At 36.9% G+C, this 15,299-nt stretch overlaps 2 protein-coding genes across 2 annotated transcripts in view; both read right to left on the bottom strand.

The window, feature by feature from the left end:
- The window catches only part of atp6v1e1a (ATPase H+ transporting V1 subunit E1a), a 154,225-nt gene that overhangs the window by 136,726 nt on the left and 2,200 nt on the right, over positions 1 to 15,299 (bottom strand). The window lies entirely within an intron of this gene.
- On the bottom strand, positions 2,574 to 14,576 carry parvaa (parvin, alpha a). Its single transcript, XM_056250989.1, has 13 exons — positions 14,333 to 14,576; positions 10,995 to 11,084; positions 10,825 to 10,895; positions 10,633 to 10,735; positions 10,359 to 10,499; positions 9,437 to 9,552; positions 8,813 to 8,871; positions 7,837 to 7,856; positions 7,210 to 7,271; positions 7,065 to 7,133; positions 5,703 to 5,804; positions 5,237 to 5,309; positions 2,574 to 2,995 (listed from the first exon to the last, which is right to left on the bottom strand). The coding sequence occupies exons 1-13, from the start codon at positions 14,466 to 14,468 to the stop codon at positions 2,919 to 2,921; spliced, it is 1,119 nt and encodes a 372-aa protein (XP_056106964.1). The 5' UTR covers positions 14,469 to 14,576; the 3' UTR covers positions 2,574 to 2,918.

The following is a 15,299-nucleotide window of genomic DNA, read 5'->3' as shown; positions in this document are numbered from 1 at the left end:
TACCGCCATTCCAAACTGTATGCGACTTGTCAATCATCTTTGATGATAATAGTGATCCTGACAGAAATGTGCAGGCTTGATTTGAAAGGTTTGGAAGAAAAAGCTGCGCTCATCAACTTGTTAATTGAGCACTTTGTTAAAGATTTGAACATGACGACTACATCCAGCCAACACACTTCACAGGAACAGTGAACAAAACTGGTAAACGTATAACATCCTTGAAAATCAATATGTGCTTTTACAGGAAAAGCGAGCAGGAGCAAGATGAAGGGGTGTAATTAAATGGTCATATAATTGGATCTGAACAAGCAATGAAGCAGCTTGTTAACTTGTTACTGTTACCCATGAGAGCAAGCCAGCGTGCCTGAGCCTGCCGTTAGCAGAATGTTGCTCTCGTTCTATAGGGATGCAATGAACGGCATGAAAAGGAATCAGAGAGGAAGACCTTGTGCGTTTCTCTTTCTGAGAATGATATTCGCAGAGGAAGGAGCACTTGACGTATATAACAAATATGACATAATTAGTCTTAGATACGACGTTCAGATGTGATGTATGAATCAACTATAGCCGGAAAGAATATAAACGCTCTTCAGCAGATTGGAGGTCATGTCTTTCCTGTAAATGTTTTATAAATGGAGTCCTCAGAGGCACACATTTCAGAGGTTGAATTTCAGGCCAGCGTAACTTTGAAAATCCACACGCTAAGGGTCCGAACCTTCATGGGCAATCAAAAAAGGTGAGAAGAGAGAGGCAAGAGAATTAAAGAAAAAAAATCAAATGTTTAAGAGAAAGAGAACAAATGTTACGAAGAGCAAAATAATTGCAACCTAATGGAAGCAACACGACAATTCAGGACATTACACACAGATCAGTCAATTACCCAGGTGTCCTTTTAGTAATTTCCCCCCTTAGATTACACTAATCGCCTGCTTTTGGGATAACAGGAAGTCAGGATATGTGAAAATTGCATCATTTTATACAATTTGTAATGTTCTTTTCCCATATTTAAAACAAACAGAGCTACATATAGTGAATCATAATATATTTTCACTGTTTATCTGTTGAATCTTCATTATGGAAGACAATTTTAAAATGAAGGAAAATGTATGTAACTACTTTCCCTTTGTGCTAGACATAATTGATACCTCGAATCACAAGGTTTGTTTGGCTGTCATAAGGAATTTCACACGAAACAATTTCATGCACATTTTGCATCAGGTTTTTCACGCAGAAATTCACCACATTGACCAACACTACGCTATTGACCGTAGAACATAGACCTTTCTTTGTCTGCGAAATTTCCCTAATGTGACCATCTACTTTTCTAAGTGATCAGACTTCCCACATTTGACTAAGGCACCATAAAATTGGTGAGAACGCCATATAGGCTTGCATTTAAAAGGGGGCCAGAATAAGAGAGACTTGGCTGGGGTCTCTTGATTTTTTGTCCAATAGGAAACCACTAGCAACAGCATAGAAACGCCCAATTGTTGCGGTAAATCGTGCTCGACAAGCACCACTCACATTTTCCTTAGGAAATTCAAAATCTTATTATACATAAAGATCTGAAATTTTCTAAAGCAGGCACAAGCATTTCAACGCTTCAGGTAGAAAACTCATTTTCTGGGAAATCCATCCATTCCGACTAGAAAAATCCATCAAAGATTAGAGCATTTTTCTCCTGTTTAAACCAACAGTATTTGTTCAGATGTCTCAAAACAGATATTCCATATTAGAATTTTGATATTTATTGGTTGTTATAAAGCACAAAACAAAATACAGCGCTCAAGCACTGTAGCATATGGAGTCTGTCAAGATCAAATTAGACCGTCATTTCGATTTGCAGGCATTTTGAAAGAATCCAATAAGAATGTTAAAGCGATTTTTCAAGCACCGGTTCCCCATGTGGACGTGGATGGTTTTGAATGGAAGTAAATTACCCCCAAACAGCCTTCCACTTAAACAAGGACAAAGAGGGCCCATGTCTGCCGGTCATCCCTGCGGTATTTTGAACGCCGTAAGCATCTGTTCTAGTGAGTGAAGTGAACAGAGTCTATCAGTGACAAGACGGCTTAAAGTACAGCACTCAAGAATGCAGCCGTGGAATGGAAAGATAAAACTAGATCACAATGGGCTAGATAATTCATCCATGTTTAATGTAGATTTTGTAACATTTTCAAGTGCCGATAAAACATTGAGGTTTACAAATGATGCTACTGGAATGACATCAACCAATACAAAGTATAAAAAATTATTTTCTTGTAGCTTCCACCAAAAGTTGCGCTAACGCTAATTAAATCTGGTTTCCATTTTAAATTTAAAATTTTCAAATTTTCCACTATGATGATGCAAGACTCCACGTTTTAAGACGTAAGAAAATAAATTAATCGCTATGAAGTCTGAGACAAATTTGTGTGGCAACATTTTTTGTTGACTCAGATAGACTACGCAAGTGGACAGATTATTAGCACAGAAAGCATGACAAATTAAGATATGTAGTGAAACAGACACTCATTACAACAAACAATTATTTGGCCAGACACCCACTTGATAATATAAGCAAATACTGTGACTTAAGAGAATATAGTGTTTTATGTGATATAATGTAGTGCAAGCTGGATATTTTTTGAATGAATACATTTCAAACAGATTAAACAGCTTTTACATTTCCACAAATAAAAGCCGAAGTTATGCTAGACTTCAATGCATCATCTGAGGAATGGAATGCTTTCATTAAAAAAACATTAGTATGCATAGTGTTTTTTTCTTTAGTGTTTTTACATCCATCAAGATGACACCTAGACACAATTATTAGCCGTATAGGGGTATTATACAATACTCCAAAATAATTAACAGCATATTTTGTTTGTCAGCCTCATAAAAACTCGTTATTCCATAAACGTTTTACCCATTTCGACTCATTCCACGTGTCTGTACTTGGTGAAAAGGTTGTAAAGAACTCGAAGTGTTGATTTTAGGTCACAATTCACAATATCTGGAACAAAACAGAGGAACAAAAAAAAAATGACTCGTTTTGACATTTGAGAACAAAAGCTTTTATACAGTTACAATTCTGCCTCACTCTGAAGAACACCTTGAGCAGCTAAAACACATTCAGTGCATAGTTTCTTCAGGTCCAGTTCTTGTTTGAATTGATTTAAAGCATGAAGTGGATTTATCCAATGTTAAATAATGTACCTGACTCTTCAAGGACTCTGAATGGCATTATACAAACAACACTAACAAACCTAGACACACATTTAACTTGAAATCATTCAAATACACACAAACAATCATACACACAGTATAAAGACTATCATACACTAAATTAATAGCAGTATATAGAGAGAGCTGCATAAATTAGGTATTTGTGTAGTATTTATAATAGTATGTGTATATTATGGATACTGTATATGTGGCATAACATATATATATATAGTATAAATAGCAAAACTTTTGAAAACGGGTTTCAAAGTGCAAGTTTTTGAAAACGACAGAAAACTACAGAAATGCGAATTTGTGAAAATGGTGACATCATGCGTATTGCGTCATGTGACATCGCCAACTACTGGCCTGGCAGCATAATACAGCAGCGCTTTTAATCGTTTTCACGGATATGTGTGAACGTGATTGTTTTGACAACGTTGTCGTAGTTACGCAAAGGAAAGCGTTTATGTTTTTAGTACATTGTTGTCGTGTAAACATACCCTGACTATTGTTAAGGGAGGGAAATAGTACTACCCGTATTTTCCGCACTATAAGGCGCACTTAAAAGCCTTTAATTTTCTCAAAAAACGACAGTGCGCCTTGTAATGCGGAGCGCCTTATATATGGATGGTGAACACACGTTCACCAAGACGGGGAGACAGCGCCGGGCGACTTACGCCACTATCTGCCAATGGATCATGGATGCCTGGGCTGATATATCAGTCTCCTGTGATCCGAGCTTTCACGAAGACAGGAATAATCTCTTTATTCAGCCGGCTCACATACCCGTATTTACTTCCTGTTTTCGGCAGAAGTCCACAGTAGTTGATTGTCTAGTTCGCGCGGGCGCGATCAAACCTCCTCCGTGTGTTCAACATCTGATTCGGATGAACTATCCATTTGAGCTGATATTCTCCGAACACCATACAGCACCGTCATCGGCTGACAGCTGACAGGCTGAGTCTCCACTGTTGCTTAGTTACCAATGATCGCGCGCGCGCGCGCACTCGACAATCGCCTACTGTGGACTTCGACCGAAAACAGGAAGAAAATACGGGTATGTGAGCTGGCTGAATAAACATCATTTTTATTCATATCTTTCACATTTACTGGAGTCAGATTCACCGTGTTCACTCACATGGCTGTGCACTTGTAATGACACATTAAGGTTGTTAAGAGGCTAAAAGCAGGTTTAAAACTTTTCCCGTTTAAGTCAACAGGGTGCAAATTTTAAAAAGAGGATAACACGGTGTAGGCAACACCGGTTTTTGTCGTTGTTATCTGTACTGACAGCACTCCAAATTTACAAAAAATGAGCTCAATGTTAAAATTGACCGGAGTTTTCCTTTAACGTTTGAACAACGTTACCATGGGAGTGAACAGAGTTGTCAGAAAGCTTAATAAAGTTTAACTTTATCTGACTTTTTTGTTGACATTTGTTGACATCTAGTGGACGCATAACGCAAACCCAGTCAAACTTTTGACTGCAGTATCTTATGCGCCTTATAATCCGGTGCGCCCTATATATGAAAAATGTTCTAAAATAGGTCATTCATTGAAGGCGCGCCTTATAATCCGGTGCGCCGTATAGTGCGGAAAATACGGTAACTATTCTTAACTGAATGAAAATGACTAAGAAGCTAAATATTATTAAGCGTAGGAAAAGTTCTAACTAACTATTCTTAAGGAAAGAAAAGTACTAATTAATTAACTGAAGGAAAAAGTACTAACCAACCAACTAACTAAACCTTTAAAAAAAAAAAAAAATATTAATATTAAAAAACTGAGAATCATGTATAAGATATACTGCAAACAAAAAATATAGATTATATGAATAAAATTTAATTTACAGCACGACCCAAGAAAGGCCTGTTTTTAATGTAATTTAAATATTTTTCAATTATCTCTGAACTTTCGGTTTAAAAGAGCAACATTTGAGAATTGGCAAAACATCAGTAGCAGAGTACAGCCCTGACAAGACAAATCTTTTTACAATGATAGGATTAGCAGAAAACAAAGCCATAATTACCCTCAGGCCTGGGTTTGGGCCTCTCTAGGCCACCGTCCTGCATCAGCTCGAAGGAGAAAGACACATTATGAACCTGCGGATAAAAAAGAAACAACCATATTTTGACACCTTGAAGAAGTACAAAGTGGGGTACGCATTTAAAAAAAAAGAAGTGATTTCCCAAAACTGGACTGTAGAAGGACCTAAAGCAGTTATCTCTGAAATCCACACACAAGCACTGGATATTAGAAGGGAGCCACACATCACACCACTTATCCGTTTCCTGTGCAGAGGCAGATTACAGATGCATCCTGGTGCAACATGCCCATTTGGCACGGGCCGGGCCTGCTGGATGTGACCCAGGTGAGCAGCCTGTACTCTGGGCTGACTGTCAACCCCACCCCCTCTCGATGACACTCAACACAGCACACCGGGATAGCCTGCCACACTGAAGCACGTTAACCGCCCATGTACTTAGAATTTATACCTTTTGGTCAAAATTCTCAGGGGTCAGGAAGAAGTTGTAGAGGGGGACGAAGTATCCTTCTAGAAGTCCCATCAGCAGGACCAGATACACACCATCTGCAAACTACAAACACGCCTCAGTCAGAACAACTCAATCCAGTCATACACGCCAAATCGCAATTACAGAGTTCTGTTTTAAGAAATACTACTTTTTTTTTGTATTTTCAGCAAGGATGCATTAAAGGGATAGTTCACCATTACTTACACTCATGTTGTTCCAAACCTGTATGAGTTTCTTTCTTCTGTTGAACACAAAAGATACTTTAAAGAATGTCGGTAACCAAACAGTTGACGGGAGTATTTTTTTTTCCTACTATGGAAGTCAATGGCTACCGTCAACAGTTTGATTACCAACATTCTTTAAAATATCTTCTTTTGTGTTTAACAGAAGGAAGAAACTCATAAAGGTTTGGAACAACATGAGGGCGAACTATTTTGGGGTGAACTATCCCTTTAAAATTAATCAAAAGTGGCAGTGAATCAATTTCTACTCATCAAAGAATCCTGAAAAAAGATCACGGTTTCCACATAAATATGAAGCAGTACAATTGTTTTCAACATTGATGATAATAATAAGAAATGTTTCTTGAGCAGCAAAACCTCATATTAGAATGATTTCTGAAGGATCACGTGACACTGGAGTGATGATGCTGAAAATTCAGCTTTGCATCACAGGAATAAATTACATTTTAAAAATATATGAAAAACTTTCAATTCAAATTAAAAATAAAATAATTTAACTGTTCTAACAGTTTTTTTATTAAAGAAATGCAGCCTTGGTGAGCATAACAGACTTCTTTTAAAAATTTTTTTTTTTTTTAAATCTTACTGACCGGCGAACATACCAATCGTTTAGCATCTTATTAGTAGATTAATATTTGCCAACCGTAAACAGCCTATATATAAGCTAATGAACTACTTTATTTAGTGAAGAATAGCGACTTAAATTTCAGTATATTTCTGACACAAAGCTATCATATGGGTTCAGAAAACTTGAAATATAAAGTAAATCGAACGAGCTACTTTAAATACTATTTTCATGGAGCTTTTGTGTCTGTTTTGAAGATTGAAAGCTTCAGTTCCCATTTTAGTTCCGTGTAAAAGATCGACTGGAACAGCCAAATGGACTGTGCCATGTGACATGAAGGGGAATAAATGATGACAGACCTGTAATTTCATTAAATTTATTGAACAAATACCCTTTTATCGTGTCGTTGCTGCTACCATTTTATAAAATCACTGTAACGGATGATTTCTCATGGCTTAGCGCTTTAATTTACCACAGTCACAGGATATTTATTGTGTTGATCCATGTGTTAGTTACCTGTGTATCCAGTTCAGCAACCTCCAAGTTCAGTTTATTCAGGTGTTTGTTGACGAAGGTGATTAGAGTCTGTGGAAAACAGATGCACATGTAGTCAGGCTTGTCTTAGGATGTCAATTCGGCTAATACTTGTGCTCTTTCATACCTTCTTCACGACATTCAGCTTGTCAGGAGCATGATCAAACAAGGTATCAAAAGCATCACGCTCTGCATGGAAGAATACATCCATGTATTAGAAAACAACAAACATTTACACAATCATTCAAAAGTTTGGGGTTGGTAAGATTTTCATTTTCTCATTTTTCTCTATAAGCTCACCAAGCCTGCATTTATCTATCAAAAACTACAATCACAACATTACAATTTAAAAATAACTTAACTATTTTAATATATTATAACATTTATCACTGTAATGCAAAGTTGAATTTTCAGCATCATTCATTCAGTCTTCAGTGTCACATGATCCTTCAGAAATCATTCAAATATGCTGATTTGCTGCTCAAGAAAATTTTCTTATAATTATCAATTAGAAAACAGTTGTGCTGCTTAACATTTTTGTGGAAACCAGGATACTTTTTTTCAAGTTCAAAAGAACAGAATTTATATGAAAAATCTTTTAAAACATTATAAATGTTTTTACAGTCAACTATTGATCAATTTAACACATCCTTGCTGAATAAAAGTTTTTTTTTTGTTTTTTTTTATCTTACTGACCCAAACTTTTGAACAGTAGTGTATATAACATCTAAATGATATAAATTTTAATACTTACCATGCCTGCCAGATAATGCCCTATGAACAAAGAACATCTATTAAATTATGACTGAACATGCGGTTAGAAAAACATGATAATTCCAGCTTCTCTAGGGGAGATGATATATATCGGTAACGTAGCAGTCTTTGGCCGATATTAGTTTTTTTATGATATTGCATATTTAAACGTTCATGCTCATTTCCTCTTTGCCACCATTAAATGCTCGATTAAAGTTAATCTTTAAAAACACTGATTTAATTACATAGTTTAATGAAATCTTTAACAAATCTCAAAACGAATATTCAATTTTCAGGATTTAAAATGATTAATTTTTGTTTTTAGCATTTTCAAAATGTATTTAGACAATCGTGTAGAATTTTAATATCGACCATTTGGTCATGAAAAAAAAAATTATTGGCAACAATTTTAATATCAGTACATTATTGCATGTTATGCATTTCATTCATCTCTTGTACAGCATGGGAGGTAATTTATCTTTCGTAATGCTACAGTCACTGAAATCCAGGCACAAAAAAAGTCAGCTGCTATTTGGGCGTGTGGAAGGGTGATCAAATTGATCAGGCAAGTCTGGGACTGCCCTGGACAGGGCTTTCTCCCCATGAGGCCCCCTCCTCTCACTCTCTAATCACTCCTGCCAGCCATCAGCCTGGGCAGCAGCAGCTACTGTGTGTGTGATAACAGGCTCAGGAAGTATTCCACAAACACACACGTGCAAAAACACACACTTATCTCCCCAGCTGCCAGGTGCCTGCTGGACCGCTCTACAGTCAGCTGTGAACATATGTATGTGTGTGTGTTTCCACACAAAGGGTGACAAAACAGCGCTATAGGCTAACCCAGACGCCATCTTGTAATCAGTGATCTACTGCACAATGATTGAAGCATATGAAAGGAATCATTAAAACCTGATATTGGCACATTTATGAACACATGGGGGTGACATTTGGAAATTAGGGATGCAGCATTGACGTACTCAGTGTTGCCAGTGATCTCCTCCATAACCTGACGGGATTGGAGAATGCCCTCTCGTTTCTAAGGGAAAAGAAAAAGCGAACAGATTGGATATCAACAAGAGTCAGAATTCTCTAGAAGACTTAAGAAACCACCATCGTTTGATATCAAAATATCTGTAATGAAACAAATGAAAAAATTAAAAATGACAGCATCAACATCAGCAAGCTAGCATTAGTTACTGAGGTTAATTAGCTTTAGATATTGGGGATAATTAACTAGAACTCCGTATTTCATTCTGTATCCAATGATTGCATGAAAATATTGACTTATTTATAATATTGACTACAAATTATCATTTGTAACATTGAAGTAAAGCAAGAAAATATCAAAAGGAATCATGACAAAATACAGATGAAAGTAAAGCTAATTAGCTTTCATCTGCACTTTCTATTCTGACTTGCCTTCTTTCCTAAAATATATTGACAATAATTGGTATGACATCATCAACAAATTTACCTTTTATTTGATTTTGTGGAGATTTGTGAGAAGAATTTGTATGAAAAGTTCATCAGAGAGTGTTTTAAACGCAAATAACAACAAAGATGTATTAGCAGCATCACGGTCTAAAACAGTCTCTACATACCTGGACCACAACCACCTGAATGGACACATGGTCAGGGAGGCGAATGGGCGCTCTGAAGTGCTGTGAAACCGCCACCAGCAGATGAAGGATGGCCACAATGCTCTTAGCATGAACCGCTAGCAAAAAACAAAAAACAAAACAAAAGAAAGTCACCATGAAATCAAATGAAAATTCTTATTTTTTTAATGAAATATTGCATTGTTTATTATAAATGATTTATCCATGCACATCATTTTATACAAATTTGTGCCCTCGTAATCTTTACTCAATTTCCCCTCCCTCTAATGACGCGTTTACTGGCGTGAGGGCGGAGCAACCTGTCACTCACATGACATCACAGCAATAGTAAACCACAACCATCCAATCAATTTTCGATGGGCAAAATTAAGTACCCCCTACATTTTAGTCATTCCACTCAGATATACATAAGAATAGGGAAGACTATTGCAACTTCCATTTCATGCCGACTTTAAATCTTAACATTCCTTGAATGTATTAAAACCAGTATTGACACGAAACAAGCTGAGGAGTACCCTTAGATCTGTGAATTGTTACTTAAGGACATGGGATTGATGTTCTCCTCCATTTAATACAAAAATCAATAGCGCATAAATCTTTCTGCCTCATAAAATGAACTGCAATCTCTTTAGTGTCTCTTCCACATAAGTAGAGTGATTGAAATCCACTAAAAGACACTGTTGCATCACCTTAAGTGTTTTCCAAGCCTTTGAAACTCAAAGCTACGAGAAACACCCATCAATAGCATTTCAAACATACTTTACTTTGTTGTAAAGCCATTTTGTGCACCACAGCATGTCTAAGTAGACACTTTAAGCCAGGTCCATATTTAACATCACATAACACTCGTCTTGTCTTATTTAGGATCATTTGAACAAATCATGTTGAAGCTCTAGGGACCTACAGTCGACGTTCCACTTGATGCTCCTGGTGGAGACCTTCAGCGCGTCATTGATTCTCTCCAGAACCGTCTGCAGCTTCTGCTTCTGGGCAATCTCAGATTGGGTCACCTCTGCAACATTTAGCTTCTCACCTTCAAGCTTTTCTACAGGACAGAAACACAAGGCCAAATCAGAATAGGGATGAGGGGTAGATCTCAAGGTAGAACTTGCTTGGTTAAGTCAAGTCAAATAAAACCAATCAGAAGAAGCCATATAGTAAAATAAGCAGTTTTGTACCAAAGAGCTTCTGGAGAACCTGTCCATCATAGAGATCTTCAGCCAGGTCCTTCACAATGATCCTTTCCCCAACCAGAACATCATTGATCCAGTCGATGAGCACCTAATTTAGGCATAATCATGGGTGTCGTTTGGAAGACATAAGGGTGAATAAATGATGACAGAATTGACATTTTGGCTTTAAACACAAACCTTCATGAGTTCCTGGAGTTTTCGGTCATTTTTCGAGTTTGGGTCCACCATAGTGCGGACTTCATTTTCCTCTGTGAGAGAAAGAGACAGACAGAAGGAGAGGAAGGTGTAAGGGCTTATTATTAACCTGAGGGAGCATCAATTGAATAATCAGGCTACGGGTTCAGTACCTAGCATGATGTCCTCAGGATGAAGCTCAAAAGGTGTGGGACTCATCGGGAGATTAATGGCGTTCATCCCCTCCTCCTGCAGCTCCGATACTATAGGATACAGGACACATCGGGTGAGAGGTAACAAATTATTTCTGAATACAGTGGCAAAAAAAAAAAGAGAAAAGAAACCGAGTGTTTTATTCCTTGTGTTATGGCTGTTTTATAAGGTTTCAAAAGATTTCTATTTCAAATAATTGTTGTTTTTTGAACTTTCTATTTATCAAAGAATACTGAAAAAATATGAAGCAGCACAAATGTTTTCAACATTGCTAATATCCCAGATAGCACACGTAAGTCTGCAAGATGTCTGTTAAAGATCACGTCATCTGGAAAGCATCTGCCGTTTACTAACATCTGATAGACGTCTTTAAGATGTCAGTTTTACATACATTCTAAATCATAAACATCCTAAAGACATTTTCTAAACGTCTATTTGACATCTGACAGGAAACGTCCTATAGACGTATTGCAGATGAGCAAACACTCTAATAAATACGTCTTCCAGATGCAAACGCACATCAAATAGACGTCTCCGTGATGTAATAATAATAATATTTAGCCACCAGAGACATCATTATAAGTTTTCAATAAGCAACTACCAAGAAATGACAAAAAACACCTTAGCAACACCCTGGCAACCGCCCACAACACTATCATCACGGCTCATTTTCAGATGAAACGGTTTAAAAAATCCTATATTTATTAGACTTCAGGAAACCGTTGAGATTCTCAACATCCTCTGAGAAAAACCCAAGACTCCAGCTTTTCGCTCCAACAGCAACCCAGCATGCATCACTGTCTACAGCGCTGATTATGGGGATGCGAACATCCTGTGCTGGATTCCAGAGGCCTCCCATGGAGGACGATATCCTATTAATCAACACCCTCTCGACCTCACGCGCAGCTGCTCTCCTGCTGCTTCTTCTCGCTGACACGAGGGGTGCATCCAATCCAACGGCACGACAAAGATGTCATGTAACTTGTATTATGAGGAGCGATGAGGTTAACATGGGTGACTGCCTGGGAGGAAGCACCACAATTTCTTTAGAAATATTAGTCATCAACAAGAACTTCACAAGAAGATCTCTCTTTTATGGTGCTTTTTGCACTCTTTGAAGCTCTACAGAAATAAATAACATAATGGAGTGACATGAAAGGTGACTAAAAAAATTCCACATTTTTTTCACCAACCATTTAAGTTGTAGTACTTATCCTGTGTAATTTATATTTTCAATTGCAACTAAAGCAATAAACATAAAATGCACTGCATTTTGTGAAATAGCCCTTTTTAAAATCCAATCCTACATCAATTACCCATCCGGATCACAGTTCTCGTCCTGTGCGTGGGTGAATACGAGAAATAGGCAGTCAGAGAATCCGAAGGCTCAGCTGCGTTTTCCTCTCAAACGGCCTTGCAAGTGCTGATGGATGCCGTGCAATCATTACAGAAGTGCACTCTGGGAATCGTGCAAACCCAGAAGAAACACTTGAATGTAATGGGTAGCGGCACACAGACTAATTTACTTACTGGATAAGAGGACAACAACAAAACTAATATATTTTTATTTGTTAAGGATGTGGATCACCAGAAGTTGTCAGGATTATTATTGGGTATTGCGGTCTAGTTTCGCAGCTGTTCTTGTCTCAAGGCTGAGATGACTGTTCTCATTCCTGTACAATAACAATCTCAAGCCTCGTCCAGACAGAATACCTTACATGGTTAGAACAACACTGCCAAAGCTAAGTGTTAGCTGAAGACAGAGCTTAAGAACACTTTATAATGTGCCAACGTGTGATTTTTAGACTATAAAAAGGCTGATTATTGCTACTCAAGGCTGTAGTTTGATTTTCATCAGAACAATTCGATGACATGTGTGGGTGAATATTTTGAAAGGTTTTTTATAATCATGCCTCCAAGGTAAATACTTTAAAGAGCTACTTGCCAAAATGGAGCATAAAAAAATGACTAATACATTTCGGAATAACTAATGTTAAAATCTTAAATGAACCACTATGCGTGGATGTGACATTTATGATATCAGTGTGTTATTGAGCACAGTAGAGTGCAACAGTGTCCACTCACTTTTTCAGTGGCCTTTCAGGAATTAGTTTTCCAACAGGGGTTTAAAGAAAGTCTAATTAGACATTTAAGAGTTAGAAGCCTAATCCCAAACCAAACAGCTACCAGGTGAACCACAAAAGGTGCATTACGAGGTGAATAACCAAAAAAAACCTTTTTGTTTTGAAAATCAGACAAAAAGACAAAGGCACAAAACTGTGTACTTAACAGCTTTAATGATGGAAAGAACTACAATCCCATGAAGCACTGCAAATGACAAATGAAATAAAAACAATGGATAAATATAAAACTATTGATTTAAAGGTTGATTATGTATACAGAAGCAATAAATGTAACATTTATTGCAAAATATGCCTGCATATATATATATATATATATATATATATATATATATATATACTGACTCATTTATATAATTTGCAATGTTTCAAGGGAGTGGGCGAGCACTAAAGAGTTATTGTGGAGCAGTTTGCTTGTCTTGATTCTCTGATTGGTGGAGCTTCTCTGCAGAACCATGGGTATTGTAGTTTTTCACAAGGAATTCCACTGTTAAACGATTATTTACAAAATAAGAAATAATGCGGTCTGACAGCTTCAACAGAAGCAACAACCTCAAAGCTCATAGTATAGGTTTGTCTTTGATTGTTTATAATTAATTTTTCCTACAGATAAATAAATCCAATTTTTACTTTTGCAAGCTGACAGTTACACTCTGTTGCGTAATCTAACTCTGAGATCTAAATCTAACATTTCTGCTATATTTGCTTTTCTAAAATAACTTAATATTCGCCCCCAATTCAATCGGTTTTAGGACGAGCTAGACATGTTCAAAAGAGAAGTTTTTCGATTCAACGAGTCGATTCAACTGAGTTAGAGAAGTGCAAGGGCCGATTAGTGAAATGATTCATTGAAAAATTCCGACTCAAAAGAGCGATTCGCTAAAAAGCGGCACAAACTTTAGAGTGTAAACATTATATTTCTAGCTACTTTAAACACAACCCGTTGTCTTTTCTTGTGAGGTTTTTAAAATATACCCTACACAAGAAACAGAGATGTTGACAGTGTTAACAAACGCCCATCCGTTGAAGGAGGGAATTATTTGGACTTCTGAAGTTATGGGGCAACTTGGGTAGCCTAACGTTAGCCTACTTTCAAGCGAAACGGTCATGACTAGATCAGCTGTTCAGTATTTAAGTACTTTTTTAGCTCAATCTACCTTCTTTCGCCTTTTTTCTCCTGGCCAGAGTCCCACCAAGTTTTCCCAGAAATGAGTCATCTTTCTTTCTGGAGGACGGAGACTTTGGAGTTGGCGACTTGGGAGAAGACGGAGATTTCTGCGGGGAAGAAGCCATCAGTAACAGTCAGGGGCAGAAAAGTGTAAATAATATGTGATTTCCCCCGCTGAGAGAGTGCGTAAAATCCCAGGAACAGGAACGGAAACGGAATTCCAGCTATTTGCCCAGCCTTCTAAAACGAGCTTCCCTTTTCCTTTGATCCCACCCTCTTTCCTGAGGGAGACTGTTCAGAAAGTTATTCGTAGTGAGCTGCCATTATAGACTGCAATGCAATTACCGTATTACAGACTTGAGCTATAAAGAGCCAACTGTAAAATAATCCGTACAAAATTGAGATAAAAATCACTGATTTTGCTAATTTAATTAAATGTAAGATTCTTATATTTTTCAAAGGTAAAAATACAAATTTAGCATTTAATTTGTATATTATTTAATTTCGACTTGTATGCAAATAAGCATTTGACAAAATAATAAAACTACATTTATTTTATATAAACCGCAGAAAACAGGCATTTTGAAAATAGATATTTTTCTGTTCATATTTTATAAAATTCAGAAACTTAAATATTCTTACAAATATCTTTGTTAGTTTCCAAGGTTTTTTTGAAGAGAAAAGGAGAGCCCACTCATTGTTTTTACATTTATTAAATAAATTACACAAGGCAACAGACAGACAAGATTAAAACCAGATGCATTTGTAAATTTTCTTAAGCACTTCTTGATTCTTGAAACAATGACATTTGGTTTGACTTCAGAAATAGTTGATATTAAAGGTCACTTAAGATACCCTGTTCATTGCGAGATAGAAACAAACACTCAACAAACACACTTTACCACTGCCATTAAACTTTGGCATCTATTGGAATATTCGCTGAAGAACTAAACAAA

Source organism: Rhinichthys klamathensis, unplaced genomic scaffold (assembly GCF_029890125.1).
Source record: "Rhinichthys klamathensis goyatoka isolate OS25496 unplaced genomic scaffold, OSU_Roscu_1.1 h1tg000076l_1, whole genome shotgun sequence".
NCBI classification, from domain to species: Eukaryota; Metazoa; Chordata; class Actinopteri; order Cypriniformes; family Leuciscidae; genus Rhinichthys; species Rhinichthys klamathensis.
Note: the sequence above shows the minus strand (reverse complement) of the source record. Positions and strands in the feature narration are given on the sequence as shown.

Bases quoted from the DNA above. Each gene is read 5' to 3' on its own strand.
- parvaa (XM_056250989.1), bottom strand. From the start codon at position 14,468: ATGGCTTCTTCCCCGCAGAAATCTCCGTCTTCTCCCAAGTCGCCAACT. The intron at 11,085-14,332 runs GTAGATTGAGCT...TGTATCCTATAG, and splicing joins GAGAAAAAAGGCGAAAGAAG to TATCGGAGCTGCAGGAGGAG. The intron at 9,553-10,358 runs GTAGGTCCCTAG...GTTTTTTGCTAG, and splicing joins CATCAAGTGGAACGTCGACT to CGGTTCATGCTAAGAGCATT.